At 39.5% G+C, this 20,708-nt stretch overlaps 1 protein-coding gene across 1 annotated transcript; it reads right to left on the bottom strand.

The window, feature by feature from the left end:
* Positions 1-2,256: 2,256 nt before the first annotated feature.
* Positions 2,257-3,492, bottom strand: LOC107275570 (aspartic proteinase nepenthesin-1). Its single transcript, XM_015774015.3, has one exon. The coding sequence runs from the start codon at positions 3,490-3,492 to the stop codon at positions 2,257-2,259; it is 1,236 nt and encodes a 411-aa protein (XP_015629501.3).
* Positions 3,493-20,708: the final 17,216 nt, after the last annotated feature.

Raw genomic sequence — 20,708 nt, 5'->3', positions numbered from 1 at the left:
TATATCAACCTGGCAATCACACGGTTTTGCTACTGGGCGAGCGATCGCCCAGGGAGATCAGATCGGAGGGGGCTCCTAGCACGCGCGATTGCGCCAGAAGATCAAGTCGCGAGCGTGTGGAGTAGACTAGGAGTTGTTTCCCTTTTGCTACGTTCAACCCGTGTAAGTGCCCTCCTCCTACTGATACTAATAATGTGATTAGAGTTAATCACATGATTAACGCTAATAAATACAGTACTAGCTAACATGAAGATTTAAATTTTAGATTCGGAGTTGAAACTTTTGAAATTTGAAACTAAAAGTTTTGAATTTTGAACTTGAAAGTTCTAGAATAGGAATTGATTTTTTTTTTAATTTTGGAGTTGAAAGTTTTCAATTTTGGATTTGGAAGTTTTGAAAATTCGGATGAAAGTTTTAATTTTTAGTTGAAAGTTTTTGAAAATTTGAATTGAAAGTTTTAAAATTTAGGTTGAAAGTTTCAAATAATTGATTTGAAAGTTTTCAATTTTGAGTTGAAAGTTTTCAAAATTTGAGTTGAAAGTTTTGAATTTTCAGTTGAAAGTTGAGTTGAAAGTTTTAAAATTTAGGTTGAAAGTTTCAAAATTTTGAGTTGAAATTTTCAAATTTGAGTTGAAAGTTTAAAAAACGGGTTGAAAATTTTCAGATATGAGTGCTCATGTTAGTCACGGCACCTAATTAAAAATTAGAACTAATAATGGAGAATTATAGCATTAATTAAGCTGTATATTGATTTGCCTCACTTGCCCGACTGCCCCTTCGCGTTAATTCCTATCTATACTAGCACATGCATGCATCAGCGCTTTTAGGAAGAAAAACAAAAGTCAAAAGTGTGGTTGGGCCTTGGGCCTAGCTAATGATGGGCCAAAACGGAAATGCGCGCTAGTTATTTATTTAGCGCGTCTGCGCCGATTAGCAATTTTGCAGATGGGATCCCCCTCCCTCCACCTGGTTTTCTTTTTTTGGTACCGCATTACCTTCCTATTTTAGTAAATTTATATGCACGTTTGTACACCTTAAATTTACACATCTAAAGTTTAGAGATCCAAAGTTTATATATCCGATTCAAATTTGAATTTGAATCCAAATATTTTTTTTATATAGTATTTTTATACATCTAAAGTTTATACACCTAAAGTTTATAGACCCAAAGTTTTATAAGTCAATAGTTTACACACCCGTTTCAAATTTGAATTTGAATTCAAATATTAGTTTATAGACCCAAAGTTTATAAGTCAAAAGTTACATATCCGTTCAAATTTGAATTTGAATTCAAATATTAGTTTATAGACCCAAAGTTTATAAGTCAAAAGTTTACATATACCCGTTCAAATTTAAATTTGAATTCAAATATTATTTTATATAGACCTAAAGTTTATAAGTCAAAAGTTTACATACCCATTTAAAATTTGAATTTAAATTCAAATATTTATGGTGTAGTAGGAAGAGAAGAAGGGGAGGAGGAAAGGGGGGGGGGGGGGGGAGGGGGGAGGAGGGAGCGTATATATAGGGCACAATCACGTGCTGGACCAATTACCGCAACTAGTGTAGTGCAGCACGTTCGTCGTCATGAAGGAATTTGATCACATTCTTATAAGAAAATTACCTCAAATTTTCCGCTTACAAGGCAAGGAGTTTAAAATCCAAAAGAAATAAATAATAAATTTGATTGTGAATATACGTTAACTAACTATAGTTTAATTTATTTTTTTGTTGTGACTTGTAAAAGTTAAATGTTAACTTGTATATTTGTGAAATGATACTCTCTCGTCCTAAAATATAGCAACATACTAGTACCGGATGAGACGTATCATAATACTACGAATTTGGACAGGGGGCATGCCCAGATTCATAGGACTAGGATACGTCTAATCCGGTTTTAGATTGCAATATTCTAGGACGAAGGGAGTATATCACATGTTAATACATATTTTTTTAAAAAATAATATATTTTTGATAACTATTTGAGTATCATATGTACATAACGAGGGGAAGTTCCTCGAAAGTTTAAAATCCACTCGTTAATAGAATACAACACACGTTCCTCAAAGAGGAATTTGCAGCCTACATATGGTAATGTATTCTAACATTACGAGTTGGATGTACGTATGGCGTGCAGTTCCACCGTTCAGCATCCAAATTATTCATACGTAACAGAATTACAGATTATTCATCCAAAGGTACGTAATCACAAGTAGATAGCGATACGGACGTTGTAGCCAGATCGTCTATGCGAGATTAAAGTTTGTCGCACTGAGCCGCGACGAAGGACAGCATGTTGTTCTGCAGATCGTAGAGTACGTGCATGTTCTGCTGCTGGAAGTTGCCTATTATGGTCGTCTCGTCGCCTTTGTTAATGGCAAGGCAGATGATGCTGTTACCCGCGTCGTCGGGGACCTCGAACACGTAGTTCTCCCGGGGCAGGTCCATCGTCGCGCCCTCGAAGTGCAGCACCAGCTTCGGCACGTCTGGCTTCGCCTGCGACGGCGCCGAGAAGCAGGTGTAGTGACCCGTCGCGTTACCGGGCACCACGGGGAGCTTTATCTGCGCGGCGAACTCGTCGCGGACGACCTGGTAAACCTGTGGCGGCAGCGACGTGATGGACGTGCCGGAGTCGATGATCGTTCCGCCTGTCCCGTTCGTCAGCGCGAACGCGGACTCCGGCACCGGCAGCCTCGTCGACCCCACGGTAATGCCCTTCAGCGAGAGGTAGTATAAAGTTGGATTTGCTTCATTTTTAGCGTACTGGATTAGAGGTGTGGTCTGGACGGCGCCCTGGCCGTTGCTGAAGAGGTCGGCCGGCAGATCGAGCAGGACGGTGCTCGGTATAGCTCCGGTTATGGTGGTGAAGCAGTGGGAGAAGTTGCCCACTTTGAGCTGCGACGGGAGGGACAGGGGCCCGCGGCCGAAGCCAGCGATGCCGGTCTCGTTGGACTTGAAAACCCCGTTGTTAAAGAGGCCGCAGCCGAACGCCACGCCGGGCACGGACGCGCCGGCGCCGACGAACGTGAACTTGTCCACTTCGAGGAAGCCTGTCGTCACCGACTTGTCGCCGTAGGAGTACGTGTATACGCATGTCTGGTTCGGCCAGAACTTTGGGCTGCCGCACGACGCAACCGGCAGGCCCTGGCACAGCGTGGAGTCGCAGGAAGTCAGCGAGAGCGTGGAGGATGTCGACGGGTCGAAGTAAGGGAGAGCCTGGTCGAAGCATGCGGGGCACGGCTGGCACTGCGTCCAGATGAGGTCGCTGCCGGTGTCGAGCGTCAGCTGCACGGGCTGCGGCGGCGTGCCGATGGCCAAGTGCACCAGGTACTCCGTCGTAGGGACGCCGTTGTCGTAGGCCCCGGGGGATACCGGCGCGCTCGCTGAGCCCGAGAGGAGCCGCGCGGCGCGGGCCCTGCTGCGCAGCGCCATCCGCTGCATCAGCTCACGCCCTGCCAGGCCACATCCAATGTCAACGTGGGTGATCTGCATCCGGACGGTCGCCGCAGCATTGCAGCGAGAAACGTCAAGCGCTGCAAGCAAGGAGACTATCCAGAGAGCTAGCTTTCGCGGTTTGATCGGCTGCTTCGTCATTAACTGATGTGCAAGAAGTACTTTAGTTTCTTGTTATTTTGACTGTGCCAGCTCCCTATGCCAGCACTAGTAGCTGCTAATCTGCTATCGATCTAAGTTTGTGCTGTAAGTTCAACCGTTATTAGCTCTATATATAGCGTGGTTATGAGCATGTTAACGTTATCAACTCTCAATTAGTTATAGAGACCCCCCCTAAAAAAGAATTAATTATAGAGAAAAATTCACTTTACATCCCTGATCTTCACGAGTTAACCCCCAATCTAAATTAAACTTTAAAATCGGGCTCTATTAATCCCTGAACACTACGTGCCGTTTACTTTTCACCCATTAACCTAATTCAAATTGGTGTTTAATTAATGACATGGCACTGGCATTGCAATGTGTTGTAAGAATCAATATATACTTCATCCGTTTCATATTATAAAACTTTCTAGCATTGTCCATATTCATATATGTCGGTGATAAGGGCCCGAAGGTACCGGGAGTATCGTACTTAAAGGGGAGGAGCCACCCTCGGTATCCACGTGGCATTCACCCCAAGGGGTTGCGCCCGTGGACGAGTGGAAGCCGCCCGTACCTAACCCGAGGGGTCGGGCCGCTCCGAACCCTCAGGGTGATCACCACGTGGCCACCATGCAAAGGTGATTCGTGGACGCCTCTCCGCACCCACCTAACCGCATTTAGTACGGGCGGAGCGAGCGTGCCTTGCCGCATTAAATGTTGTGTGCCGCTTGCCTGACCGAATCTTGACCGGGCGTGACCGGTTGAAACGATGGACGAGACAGCGGCAGGCCACACGCGGTCCGCCCAGGCATCAGGCGGCATGCAGTAGGTATGCCATGTCCCATCGAGATGACGGGAGACACAGCGCTCGGGACGGTGTTCTGGCTCATCCGAGCCTCAAGTCTACAACCATTAAATGAAGAATGACAGGGATCCCCTCCATGTCGGCTTGCGTCAGTCGGCATGATTTGATGGGGCCCGCTTGACAGCCGATGCTCAGATGATTTTCAAGCTGTAGCGCAAGACACGCATTTAATATAAAGAATGTTTACTTTCTTGCTGGAGGACACACCGAACTCATGTAATAGACCCTTGGAGTATAAAAGGAGGTGGACGTCCGGTGAGAGAGAGGGGACAAGTTAGAATATGAACACTTAACCCTAGCTTGTATACCAGAGATTCAGAGACTTTTAAAGCTCAGAAAAATCATCATACGCAGGAGTAGGGTATTATGCTTCTTAGCGGCCCGAACCTGTATAATTCTTTTTGTCTCGCCCACTAGATCGCGGCCCCGACCCACCTCAAGTCTTTCTAATACAGCCAGTTCCTCAATCTACACCCGCTGCCTCCGGCTGAATTGAAAAAGGAGGGGCCTCATAGTTCCCCGCTCGAGGAGTTCATCTTCCGACAATATATATGTTAATCTAATATCTATATAAATATGGACAATGCTAAAAAGTCTTATAACATGAAACGGAGGGAGTATTAATTAGAAAAATAACAGGCCCTGCCTTGAAAATTTCTCAAAACTATAACATCACCATGCAGTGAAGCATTTAAAACAAAACTATGTTTTCTACAAGCAACATATGATTTGCCCGTAGAAGATACGTGCTCGCTTCGTTACTGAAAGACTGCAGTTTTAGTCTAATAATTTGTGCCATAAAGATTGTATTTTTAGACCTCTTTAATACTACTTTATCCTTTTATTCTTATTTTAGCCATAGAACCAGTGGTACTCCTTCCTTATTTTCTCCCCGCATTAATGAAGTGCATAGTAGTTTTTAAAACATTTAGCTTAATCTATCTTTGACCAGTCAAAACTATATTATTTTAGAGACAGATGAAGTGGTTTTTAAATCTGAATAATTTTTTTAGGTAAAACAACAGGAGAGGCTCCTACTGTGCTATATTAAATAGATAGGGTAAAATACAAGATTACAAGAATAATATCATACTTTAAGAGAAAATAAAATATATTTTAGCATTGGACTGTTTGTGTAAAGTTTTAATTTGTCATTAGCTTTTTTTGACAGAAATTTCTCAATTCAGTATTTCTTTTTTTTTTTAAAAAAAAAGATCATAGACATGGCCCACATATGAAATTGCATTTGAACTTTTAAAAATAAATATTATTCCTAAAAAAGTATTGAAAATGTTCTAGTTGCACATTTGTGTATAAACCTAAATAAAACTAAGTGTTTCCTCGCGCTTTGCTGCAGGAATTACTAAGTAATCTGTAATATATATTTTTTAACAATTGAGGAAGGAGTAAACATGATATTAGTTATTAACACCAAATAATTGGTTTGCCGAGCTTTGTTTGGAGAGAAATAAATTTAGTAGAATGTATAAAAGATTGTAGATGAAATATTAGGTTGTTGGCAAAGATTTGCATAGCAAGAAGCGGAAGATAGAGAGAATGATGAAAAGTCATGGTTTATAAGTACTAATTGTAAAACGAACTAATTAAATTATACCCAGCGCTTTGATACAAAATATATGGATGAATATATATTAAGTCTTATAAAAATGATGGATATATATGCTGAAATATTGTGAAAATGATGTGAGAGGTGATAATTGGATATGTTTATATGTTTTTTATAGAATTCGATAATAATATTGCATGCTTGCATGAGATTTTTGATAAAAATTATTGACAGTGGATGATGATGTGGCATGTTTATATGTTGAACTTAAAACTTAGTGGGTATAGAAGGTAAACCTAAAAAAATAGTTCCATTCTAAAATAAAGATTATTCCAAGAAAAACACTTATTTTTTAACCATATTATATACTTCCTCCGTCACAAAATATAACAATTTAAGAACGAGACAACGTATAGAATCTGAATTAAATTTAAAAATATACTATAATTTTTTTCTTAAAAATATATGAGATGTAAATTGTTTTCACAAATATACTATGATCGTTAAACGATGACGCGAAAGCGACACGGTATCGCTGAACCATTCCGTATTCCGTGAAAATGACGATGATGCAAAAGCGACACAGTATCGCTGAACCATTCTGTGAAAATGACCATTGGTGACGACACGCCACGGTCTCGCATGGTAGGGCCGTGATAGTGCGGGACCCGCGACGGCAGTATCGCTGGCCGGTTCAGCGAGATGGCATATGGTTTAATGATTAATCACGCTGATTAGCTAATTACACTAATCAATCTGTAGCTAGGGATGCGAGAGCGGTCTCTGGATATTTCGTATTTTCCAGCCACCGCGCGAAGTCGTGTGGCATTGCGCATTTTTATTCTGCGATAATAGTATATTTCTGCTATTACTTTTTTTTTCGAACGCTTCTGCTATTACTTTTGAACGTGTATATTTATGTAAAACCAATTAAAAATATATATTTTCAATTCTTTTTACTATAGAATTTGCCTTATGCAATTGAGTTTACATTGGTTCAGCGATTTACCGTTGATACGGTGACGAGCGAAGCTCGCAAATCTTTGTCTTCTCGCCCTGCCCCAATGATGCAATTTGCATACACACAGCCTGGTTGCAATACCAATCCAGATAGCTAAACACCCATCTCATTGCAGTGTTCGGGTTCTTTCCGCGAAAGAATTAAGCTAATGTGGATTTTAGAAGCTGGTGTCTACCAATATGGGTAAAGCTTCATATATCCTTGTTTTGGAGTTCTTAAATCTTGAAGAAACTAATTAACATTGTGGCTCCAATGGACTGACCATGCACAATTTTGTATATATCAACTAAAAGGTAAAATTAGACTCCATCCGAGTACAGCTTTGTCAATCACAATCTACGTACAAGTGTTGTCAATGGTTTACTTCGAACTAGTCGTGACAAGAACACATCTGGCCTGGTGCCTTCACATGTGCGAACTTCCAAGAGGATTAGATATTGTGACAAAATTGACAGGGATAGGAACAACGAAATTGAATGTAAAATTTCCAGTTGGGAGAAGTACATAAGAACAACGAGATGGAACTTTTCCAATTAGAAGTGGACATGGATGACATCACAGTTTTGGTATAATTAACAATCGGTATGGAAAAGGCAAAATTGAATTGTACAGAGATATGTAACTTGTCAAATGTTAATCACAGCCACAAATTTATAAATACGTACCCAAAATAGTTTGTTAACTACTAGCAAGTAGCAACTAGTTCTTTTAATGTTTTTTCACTTCGAACTTAACCAGTCACTGCGTGCAAACTATTGGAAACACATTCTTGCGTAGCGCGTACACATGTGCGAACTTCCAAGAGCAACTGTTGCGACCAAACGAAAATTTTCCAGTTCAAAAGTGGCTAGAGATAACAACTTGATAGGAATAACATGTAGGAGCACATCGATAATCAGAGTAGAGCTGGACTTTTTCACCTTAAATCATTCACCCTTGCATGCTTCTAACCTATCAGATGTCAATCAAATACTCAGTTTTATATTATAGAAAAATATAGCAACATTTTTAACATAAAACAAACATATTATGAAAAATATATTTAACCTATACGTCGTCACCCGCGCGCATAGGCGGGTGGTCCGGGGAGTGATCCCCAGACCACCGAAAAAAAGGGCGATCGAGTAACCCACTATTAAAAATAAAAGAAAATAGCGACTTTGAAAAGAAAAAAAAAAAGCGATCTAATCTCCTCCTTCCCAACTCCTGCCGACCGCTGCGCGGCTCCCACAGGCCCCACACGCGACTACGCGAGGCGATGCTCGTAATCGAATCGACGCCCTAGCCTGACGACACGATCTCATCTGTTGATCACAGATTACTCCACGCGGGCACGCGACGCGATCAGCCGATCACAGAGCCACGGCGCCGCTAGGCGCCAGCCCACGCGCGACCCGGCGCTCGCGCTCCAACGCCCATGCCGCCGCGCGCGAGTCCCGCACTCCGCCGCCTTGGCCGCTGCTGTGCTGCGCCGCACTGTAGTCTGGCTGCCACTGGTGCTGACTTGCTGTGCGTGTGCCGCCGCCGCCGCGAGGAGCCGTCGTCGAGCCGATCAGCCGCCCGCGCCAACAAGGCAACAATTTTAGGTTTTCTACTTATGTACCTTTTTCAATTTTACTTAATTATTACTAATTTTATATATTTTAAGATGTTTTTTTAATATATCATGGTAATTTTTTGGTAATTTGGTCTATTCTATTATCTATACTTGCACTGTATATATTATGTATATATTAGTATTGTTAGATTTATTGTGTTTAGAAAAAAAATTAGGTCGGAGCATCCGTATCCTAAATCCTAGATCCATCACTGCCTGCGCGGGTGGCTCGGGGCAAAATACCCTTATCACCACCGCCCCCTTCCCCCCGCCCTTCACCTCGCTACTGTGGTGAGGACTTTTGCAGGCAGCGAGCTGACTCTCGTGCGGGAGAGACAATGCGGCGCAACAGCGTCTGCGAGCTACGAGGCGGAGCAAGTCGGCGGTGAGCGACGAGGGAGCGGTCGTGGTGGCAAGGTGGCGAACGCGCGGAGGCGGTGAGGTTGAGGTGGCTCCTCCCCGCTTCTCCTAAGCATGCTAAGGGGACCATGTGCGGAGTGGCAAGCTTCGTCGGTGTACTGTAGGAGGACGGCACAGGTGGCATTGGCAGCAGTGGAAGGCGCGGAGATGCGCGACTCGGGGCGGCAATCGGCCAGGCGTGAGGAGGCCGGCGCGATGAGCGTGCGGTAGTACGGGTGACGACAGGGAGGGAGGCCGGCCCGGCCGATGGCGCGGGAGGCCAACACAATGACAACAGGGAGGCCATCGCAGGAGGCCGATGTCAGCGTGCAAGCCACGTTTCACATGGAGGCACACGGAGGCTGGTCACCGCCGGTACAGCGGTGTCCACGCGCTGGCTCAGGATGGCTGGTGGTGGAGCAATGGAGTGTTAGCTATGGATCATCAGGGGATGGGCGGCAGGTGTAAACCTAGCTTGGTCTTCCCTCTCGGGGGCATTATCAAGCCGCCCATTTCCCTTTGTTGGGGTTGCTGGATGAAAACCATGTCTTGGTTCTCCCTGAGAACTTTTCGGACGGTGGCGGTATTGTCATCTTCGCCCTTCTCCCTGGAGACATTGTCTAAGAGGCCCCTTGCCAAAACTTCCCTCTGACAGCTGGCATGAAGTTCCTCTAGATGTCTTATCGTCTTGTGACGGCACACTATTTTATGCAAGTTGGCCATGTTAGTAGGCCTTAGAGAGGAGAGCAGATCCATTCTGATCTCTCACCCTCTCCCACTCAATCCGAAAGACGTGGCTAAAGTGGAGTTTGGTGCTCGACTGTTAGGGCTTAGTTTTGGGTGGTCTCGCCTATAGCATCCTTCTTGGTCTAGCGGTATCCAGTCACTCTTAGTGGTGGTCGGTCCGATACTAGCCTTATTCTTGTTTATGTACGTTCTATTGGTGTGTGCTGGTGTTTTTTTTTCCTGGCTAATGCCTTTGAAGGTACTAGCCTTGTATTTTTTTCCTACTCTATTCTATTCAATGAATTATCGTATTGTCTGGTGTTGATCGTTCAAAAAATATATTTAATGTTCAATTTAACAAAACTAATTTTATGTTGTAGATGTTGATAATTTTTTTTATAAACTTAACAAACCTAAAGAAGTTTGACTAGCTAAATGTCAAAGCGACTTATAATATGAAACGGAGAGAGTATCATCTATTTCCTCACAAACTTTTAGTTCCAAATTCCATCTAGAAATAAAAAGAACAACTCATAGCTAGATTCTTTTTTTTCCTGCAAGAAAACACTCTCTATTTTTAAATATATGGCGCTATTAATGGCTGGACTGATGTTTTATCATTCATATTTTTTAAAAAATTACGTAAAATCATTTATCTTATTGCAACTTGTTTTATTATTATAGATACTTTAAGTATGACTTATTTTTTCTAAATATTTTAATGAAACGAGTGTGAAACATTATGTCTAAAAGTTAAAAGAATTATATTACTATATAGGAGGATAAAAAAGCGGAGAGAGAATACTCCCTCTGTTTTAAAATATATTGCATATTTTTTTATGACAAGGCTTTGGCCAACTATAGCTTCACTAGTATATTATTTATGCAATATAAAAGTATAATCATACGTAACTAGTTTTTGAGACTAACCTAATAACATCATTTTTCTTCGGAAAATTATATTGTAATTATCGGCGGGCTATACCTTACAACGGTATCCATAGAGTATGAGTCATTGGTTAGGTATACGCGAGATCATATTAAGGAGGCTAGGAAAAGGGGTTTTTATACTGGTTCGAACCCTCAAGATGAGTAATAACCTAATCCAGTTTAAGGTATATGGAAAATTAAATGTGAACCTAAGTTCATATGCACCAGTAATCTACACCATTGATGGGTCTTGAGATTCGTGCTGGTGAAATGTACCATGCCATGACAAAATGATGGTTTACTATATAGGGGAGAGATTGGGAAGGTACACGATGCCGTTCTTCCCTCATCCCCTTTTCAATTGGTATGTCACAGCACAAGCATTTATTGATTCAAAGCAATTTTCTATCTTGTACTGGTAGAGATAAACATTAGTAATTTTTTTTTATCTCTCTTCACTTTATAGCTGAGTGATATATATTTAGATTTGTTGAACATGTCAATACTGATATATCATATATCTTCATTTCTATGAAATATAAAATTTGCAGATGATTTCTTAATGACATTTCTCTAAATAGCATTTTAAAATGGTTTATATATCTAAATAAAATGTGCAAATGGTCTCCTAAAGTTCATACTAATGACATTTCTCTGAAAATGAAACTTGCAAATGACACATCTCTAAATAGCATTTAGAAAATAATTTATATCTAAACCCATAACTTGCATGACATTTCAGAGACTCTGATACCAAATAAATTGACTAGACAACCATGAGAAAAAAAAGTGCAAATGCAAACCAAAGATAACACAAAATCCACCCATAGAAAGATAATACAGCCGTTTGGGGGGGAGGGGGGAGGGGGGATGGAAATACATTATTCTTGAATAAAATATCAATATGCATATATCATCTCATAATATGTTGTACTGAATCTACATCATATATTTTCAGAAATATAATATATATTTTTTTATCAATATATGAAATAAACATAGGACATTACTTAAAAGAAAAGGAAAACCACAAATATTGAACTAGCAACAACTAATCAGTTCATGAAGTACCAAAAAAAATTATTTGTTCGAACTATTGTAGTACGAAGTACTACTTACTTAAGAGGCATTTTGGACCACAAAAATGTAACATGTACCATCCCTTGCAGCCACCATGAAGGGAATTAGGTACACGTGTCAAACTATTCCATGTAGGTGCATATACACCTTGGTTCATATCATCCAGCTTATATATGTGTGTCTAGGAAGCATCACACAGATTACAGTGGGAGAACAAGCTAGCTGATCTAACTTGTCGACTAGGACCTGGAGTATGTCTCGACAGGTTGTTATCGGCGACTGGGGCTCTAACTTCCTCTTGTTGTCTCTCAATGTGACTTTGGCTGTGACTTATAATTCCATTCTCTCCCATTCATATGGGGCCTTGTATTTATACGAGCAAATATTTTCTTCTCCAAGTAGATTTCAAAGAATCCTAGTGGAGTACGGGCCGAGAAAACTTTCTCTTTTTGGTCGGACTCCGATATCTCCTATTTCCATGAAATAATTTTCTTTCTGACTAGCTTCATTCCTATATTTGAATATATCTTTTCGTATAATATTAGATATGTGGTGTTCTTGTGTATCATGAATCCATATATATATATATATATATATATATATATATATATATATATATATATATATATATATATATATATATATATATATATATATATATATATATATATATATATATATATATATATATATATATATAGAAAGAGATATATCCTATTCATAACACAGACAATACTCGAGTAGTTGTTGATTAAAGTTTTTTTGTCCAAGAAACATAACACATACAGTAATCGAGTAGTTGTTGATCAAAGTTTTTTTTTTTCACAAAATGAAATATACCCCATATATTTTGAAATATAGAGTACTTCCTAAGCAGAGAATGGGAAAAAACACGCAGTTACAGTAGTCGGTATTTGACCCGATCGAAATACTTTTCTTCAAACTGCTGCTGTTGCACCCTTTTAATTAGTTTTTAATACAACCAGGGGCTTTGCCCTTTCTCAATGAAAAAAAAAAAGAAACATCGTCGAATGCAAGAAAAGTAAGTCATTCAGGTCGACTTCAACAGTAGTTTAATTAACCCTGTATTTTGTTGTTAAAACAAACATTCCTTCGTCATCACTAATTTGTCAACAAACATATTGAACTTCCCGATTATTATCCAAGTACAACTTGGCATTTGTTAATTTCGAACTTAATAAATTCTTATATTTTACGGTGGAAGATCTGAGCTATAGATTTCGTAGCATAGTATTAATTATAGATTTGATAGATGGACACATAATCTTATCCTTTAAAAACTAATGTTAAGATGATTTTTTTTAACTTTGACACTTTGTAGTATTAATGTGTGTCCTTTTTAATTACTAGTCCCAAAAATGTCTCTAGCAAATTTGAGACATATTAGAGCAAGTATAATAGTGAGCTATAAGTCTACTATAAGCTTAGATGGAGGAGAGAGGTAGTGAAAAACTAAGGATGTTGGCTCTCATGCAAGAGCTAGCTTATCACAAGCTCCAAGATAAATAAATTAAATGTATAAGTGAGAGATAGAGAGAGGAGAAGAAAATTGTAGCCAACCTTACAGCTAATCTATTATATATGTTGGCTTTAAGATAGACTAATAGTAGGAAGTTAGCTATATTATTATGCTTGCTCTTAGCACTCTACACAAATAACCACCATACTTCTATTTAATGTTACTTCTAATGACAGCATTACTCCTGATCTACCATGCATGATAGATTTAATGTGGTGATCCGATATTCTATATTATTATAATAGTAAACGAGCCTGCATAGATAAAAGGAAGGTTAAGCCAATTAGTCCACTGACTAGCATTCTCAAGCTAATTAGTTGGGTCGAAACATGCATATATAATGTTTTGGTGACAAGTTGTGAATGATAGAAAGACATTTCTTTTTGGAACGGAGATAGTAGCTTTCATAAGCAGAAGCTTCACTTGCCCCTCTCAATTCTAAAAAAAAAACATTGTCAAATGAAGAAAAATAATATTTGGATCGACTTCAGCAATAGTTTATTTCAACTTGAAATTATGCTACCACGACAAACTTTACCTCGTCCCCATTAATTTGTCAGCAAATGACAAAATACATCTAACTTCCCGAGTATTACTTTTCAAACCTCTTTCGTTCCATTCCATAATTGTGAGTTAGTAAACTGATCTGAACGTCAACACGTATATCAGCGCGTGGTATATATATACAAACAATTATTACTATCAACTCCGAACTGCATCAGCAATGCATGTAAGGGGGTGTTTAGATGGGGCTAAAACTTTTTAGCCCATGTCACATCGGATGTTTGGACGCTAATTTGGAGTATTAAATCTAGACTAGTAAAAAAACTAATTTCATAAATGAGAGCTAATCCGCGAGACGAGTTTTTTAAGCCTAATTAATCCATAATTATCAAAAGTTTACTATAGCATCACATTGTCAAAATCATGGCGTAATTAGACTCAAAAGATTCGTCTCGCGAATTAGTCCAAGGTTATAGAATGGGTTTTATAATTAGTGTATGTTTAATACTCTAAATTAGTGTCCAAATATCCGATGTGACAGGGACTTGGAATAAGTCTCTAGAAACCAAACAAGCCCTAAGCTTGTAAGTGGAGTATAACATAAGAAGGTCATAAGATGCGATGGGTGGCGCTGTCCAATTACTATAGATATAATCTACTCCTTTCATCAAAAAAAAAAAATCTAGTATAGAATATGGCACATTCTAATATTATGAATCTAAATAATCTTCTGTCCAATTTATAAACTAGATTATGTCACACTCTATATTAGATTTATTTTTTATTGGGACAAATGGATAACTAAAATCTTTCAGAAATCACAATATGGCTGTGTTTAGATCCAAAGTTTGGATCCAAACTTTAGTCCTTTTCCATCACATCAACCTGTCATATACACGTAACTTTTCAGTCACATCATCTCTAATTTCAACCAAAATCCAAACTTTGTGCTGAACTAAACACAGCCTATATGCTTATGCTTGATACCTTTCGTGTGTACAAAGGTGAGTCTCACGGATGGAAAAAAGATAAGACTTCGTACTCTTTTGACCTTCCATTTTAAAATAAGTTCAACTTTGTCCCCTTCTTATTTGTCTTAAAATAAACTACCTAGGTGATCCGCGCAACTGCGCACTTAGTACCCATATAAAATTATCTATTTTTCAATATGATTTTACTTAAAATTTGTTAAATAGCTATCTTGTTGTTTTAAGATTTTGAAAGATCAAACCTTATCATCCCCGTGTTTCTAACTTTCTAGTTTTTAAAAGTCACACCAGTAGCTACCGTTATTTCTTTATTTACTTGCTCAATCTACCACTGCTTCTATTTATTCTCCTTGGAACCTTTAAAAATTGGATTTTTATAGTTTTTAAAGTTTATTGTCTCGTTGGGTTTTGTTTTTATATTTTTTAAAAGTCTCATCGAACGCTGCCACTTCTATACTCCCCTATGGCCCGTCCACTGCCTTCTCTGAATTTTGAAAATCGAACATAATTATCATTTGTATTATTTTTTTTTACTTTCTAGCAGTCCCGTCAAAACTGTCAGCAACTTTGCTAATGTACTCCTCTAGGTTCGCCTGCTACTTTCCCTCGAATATGATTATCATTAGGGTTTACTTTTTACTTTTAGAAGTCCCGCCAACCACTGTGGTCGTGCTACTTAGCAGTCTGCCCATCGTCCCTCCTTTTAACTATTATTGGGATTCTATTTGGGGCTTTCTTAATAGTTTTTAGACGTCCAATCAACTGCCACCACTCTACTACTTTATAGGTTTGTTGCTTCTTCCTTCTTTACTGTCATATGTTATTATTGTGTTCTAGATGAACTTTTTTTTAAAAAAATTCCATATTTTCATTCTGATATTTTTTTATTTATAAATTATATTCCTACTTGAACTCTTATAATTATTTTCTATTTTCGGAATTTATTTTATTTCTTATTCCAAATTTTTATTAATCTTGTCATGTGTTATAGATGGTCTATTCTAATAGTCATTATTTTTTAAAAAAGATATTTTTTATAAATTGTATTTCTAGCTGAACTCTTTTTTTTTAATTTCAGAATTTATTTTATTTTTATTATAAATTTTAATTAATCTCGTATTTGGTTGTTACATGTATTTTTTTAATATTTTTTATTTTTAATTCCGAATCTCAGTTATTTAATTTGTATTTCTTCTTGAACTCTTATTTTCTTTTGTTTTTTTAAATTTCGGATTTTATTGTATTTTTATTTCGAATTTTAATTAATCTCGTATTTGGTTATTATATGTACTCTTCTTTTAATATTGCTTATTCTAATTTCGAATTTCAGTTATTTTATTTTAATTTTTTCCAAATTTAATTAATCTTGTATTAGGTTCTTAAACAAACTCTTCTTTTAATATTACTTATTTCTAATTCCGAATTTCAGTTATTTTTAAATTGTATTTCTACGTGGATTCTTCTTTTCTTTTTCTCTAATTAATGTGGAAATTTCTATGCTCCACAGCGAATGTGGTACGTCTTTTCAAACCTATTCACTGCATGATTTTATTACTTTTATTTCTTTAGTTGTAGATCAAATTTAGTCATGCATCTTGCATGTTTGTCTATACTTTATAAACTTATGTCATCCCAATTGATGTTACTATTTTTTTCTATAACTATTTATGTCACATGTAAATAAATCTTATCCATATTATTGTGGCCTAGCTGATTCCTACCAGAATATTCCTCGTGAAGGAAAAATTGTAGCCTCGGCGGTGATGAATTTGATACAGATAACAGCACGATATATAGATTGAACTGCTAGTTGCCTCGTGTTAGGGCATCCAATGATAGAGACAATACAAAATTATTTAAAAAGTGTATGAGACGCTAAGGTTCTAACCATTAACTAAAAAAATATTCTTTTAATTACTATTCTTTCCTATTTTTTTTCACCCCGATGCAACCATGGTTCCATATTATAGAAGGTAAGAGTCGTTGTTACCCGTAGCAACGATGTTTTGTCCTCCTCTTTCTCTGTCTTCCATGTCAACACACATTTTTATTGTACATGCCATTATATGACCTCGTGGGTCCTCACCGTCCTCAAGGTAAAAAGAGAAGATTTTACATGATGTAAGTATGGCATACGGATGTTCTTATTCAGAATCCAAATTATTCAGTTATAATAAGTTAACACATAGATTAGTAAGTGAAACAAAACATAGACGGCAAGCCCCCTAGGGTGATGACTGACGCGACTCTAAAGTTTATCGAATCGCACTACGCCAGATCCTCACACCTTTAACGGTATACCTATGACGGACATAAATATTGTTAGTGATGAGGATCACCTTTGACGGGTTCTATGGGATGCCGTCATCGGTGAGCCATCCAGCTACAGCCCGTCACAGGTATCTAGTCAGACGGGTTCCATTATCGACCCATAAGAGGTGACTAGATACCTGTGACGGGCCATACAGATCTAGCCCGTCAAAGATGTTATGAAACCATCTCTAACGGGTCCTCACAGGTGGAAACCACCCAACCCAACCCTAATCTATCACCCACTAACCACTCATCTCTCATTTTTTCTTTCTTCCTTATCCATCCCCCCTCTCTCTCTCTCGTTTTTCTTTTTCTCCGCACGCACCGAGCTTGCACACTCCGAGCCGCCGAGCAATGGGTCCGGCGAAGGCCTCCGACTCCACGCGCGGATCAGGCCACCGCCGGCCGCATCCTCCTCCGCCTCCCGACCTCCGGCCCGCGCCGCCTCCCCCGGCCGCCTTCCGACCGATGGCCGCCGGATCTGGCCTATAGGGCGCGGATCCGGCCACCGCAGCCTCTCCCCCACCGCCGGCCACTTCCTCCTCCGCGTCCCGGCCGCTGGCCGCCGCCGCCTCCCCTGGCCACCTTCCGACCGCCGGCTGCCGGATCTGGCCTACGGGGCGCAGATCTGACCACCGCGGGCTCTACCCCCACAGCTGGCCACTTCCTCCTCCGCCTCCCGACCGCCGGCCGGCGTCGCCTTCCCCAGCCGCCTTCCGACCGCCAGCCGCCGGATCTGGCCTTGATAATATAAATCTTGTTAAGCCGATAGGTTCATGCTAATGTTTTATCGGGGTGCTAACTGATAAGATATCTTGATGTTGCATCGGCTTATAAGGATTGCATATACATATAAGTCGGATTTAGCCGATCGCAACAAAGACTTTACTGTGGATTTTATGACATCGGACCTCCAGCCGATGTATGCCTTAACCTTCGGATCAATGCTTATTCTATCATATTGTATTGCTAGCCGATTGGTTTATACTAGATTATATTGTTATTTTATTACATCATCATCAGTCGATTGCCTTTAATCTAATACTCGATAAGCCGATAGATCTGTCTAATGTGATGGATATAACAAATCTATTTACAATAGCATTGTGATTGTAGAGATATATCGGCTAAGACAGAAGATCGGACCTAACCGAGACAGTCCCAACTAAACCGATGCGTCTCTAAACACAATGCAATTAGAGATAAAATTGAGATATCATGTAGGCATATATATTAACCAAACCAGAGCGATCCAAGAGATCGAAGCGATGCAGCCTTGAACAACAACGACATAGCCGATAGATCCACTAGCGCCAGCGGAACGTAGGACTTACCCCTTCGCCGGAGATCAAAAGCTGATGCAGCCCCATGTCAGGTGCCAAGTTCCACCGGATAACAAGTAGAAACCTCGGTAAAGAGGGTGGCAATGCGCCGAGTAGTTGTATTGATCAAGAGATTGACTACAATGACCCCGAGTGTACATATTTATACCCATGGGCAGATACTAGTCCTTCTAGGATAAGAAAGAAACTTTCCTAAGAGATAAAAGGAAAACATAAAGTCCTCATAGGACACTAAACACACTTTCTTAAAGATAAAAGGAAACTAACAAACTATTCCTAATTCATAGATAATTTGCCATGCTGCATCCTCCTTGAACTCGGACTCTTCTGGATAAATTTCCTCTAATTGATCCAACTCCACCAAGAACACATCTGCTGGCGATTTGACGACTCCCATCGGCCGATTCCAAGACTCTGAAGCCGATACAGACTCTAAGCCGATGATGACTCTGGGCTTACCAAATTCTGACGTTAACACATGCCCCCCAGTTTTGGAGTATGAAAACTCATGCTTCAAAATTATCTTATTTCTTGTCTTGATAACTCCAAAACTGATCTTTCTTTGCTTCTTCCAATCGGCTTTCATGAGCCGATACTGTCTGCATTAGATAAGCTAAGCTGTCAAACTCATGGCAAAAGAATCTATCTTTGATAGGTGTTGATAGCCCTTGGAAGGCAAGATCTGCTAGCTGCTCATCGCTTAGACTCAAAGTATAACTTCGGTTGCAGACGTCACGAAATCTTTGAATATATTCCATTGCCAATTCCCCTTCTTGCTATTGAACTGATATCAAATCTGAAAACTTCATCTCATCGATGCCAGCAAAGAAGTAGTAATGAAATTGCTTCTCAAAATTGGCCCATCCTATGATAGAATTTGATGGTAATGATGAAAACCAAGAGAAAGCCGATCCAGTCAAAGACAATGGAAAAAAAATCTAACTTTCAGAGCCTCTTTAGTCGATGCTTCACCACATTGTGCTAAGAATCAGCTGATGTGTTCCATTATAGATACATCATCTTGCCCTGAAAATTTGGAGAAGTCTAGAACCTTGTATCAGTGTGGTAATGGAACCCTATCGAACTACTCAGGATATGGCTGCCGATACATATGGATATGTTCCTTAGGTCCAAGTCCAAACTGCTCCTCTACTAATTTTTGCAATTCCATCGGCCCAATCTTCTATATTTTGATGTCTTTGAGATTCTTCTGGCCGATATTGTTGATATAGCTCATCATGCTGATACTGATGTGTTTGCCCCCCGAGCCGATGCTGTTGTTGTTCTTCAATCTGCCCCCCAAGCTGGCTTTTCTGAATAATAATTAACTCATCAACTGTTACCTTGATCAAATTTTGTAATGTATCCGCCAAAACTCCACATTGATTAAATAATGCGCGATGAACTGCTTCATCAACTGTATCTTGAAGTGTTTCAACCATCGGCTTGGGAGATTGCTCCTTATTGGCATTGACTCCCTCTTCAGACATGTTGGGTGCAAAACTCGTGTCCCACCGGGCGTGCCAAAAATGTGTTGATGCGAAAAATACACACTAGCCTGGTAGATCTGCTTAGCTCCAGTGCAGGACCAAAGGTTGATGAGCTGCAGGCGTGCCAGTCAGTTTGATCCTGCAACTGACAAGATATACAAATAGCATATCAATGAGTCGATCGGCTGATAAACCGATGGAGTAGTTCCAGCCGATGCCGATAATAGCCGATGCCGATACCAACCGATAGCGATAGGGTTTAAGCAATCGACTATATGTCCAATGTAGATAATGATATAAAGGCAATCGGCTGATGATGATGTAATAAAATAACAATATAATCCAGTATAAACCAATCGGCTAGCAATACAATATGATAGAATAAGCATTGATCCGAAGGTTAAAGCATACATCGGCTAGAGGTCCGATGTCATAAAATCCACAGTAAAGTCTTTGTTGCGATCGGCTAAATCCAACTTATATGTATATGCAATCCTTATAAGCCGATGCAACATCCAGATAACTTATCAGCTAGCACCCCGATAAAACAAGCACCCCGATAAAACATTAGCATGAACCTATCGGCTTAATAAGATTTATATTATCAACAACAATCTAGTAGGTCGAAGCTAACCGATGCTGCACGAGTTTGTATATGATAATCTAATACTCGATAAGCCGATAGATATGTCTAATGTGATGGATATAACAAATCTATTTACAATAACATTGTGATAGTAGAGATAT

This window comes from Oryza sativa, chromosome 3 (genome assembly GCF_034140825.1).
Source record: "Oryza sativa Japonica Group chromosome 3, ASM3414082v1".
NCBI classification, from domain to species: domain Eukaryota; kingdom Viridiplantae; phylum Streptophyta; class Magnoliopsida; order Poales; family Poaceae; genus Oryza; species Oryza sativa.
This window is presented reverse-complemented; position numbering and strand designations above follow the sequence as displayed.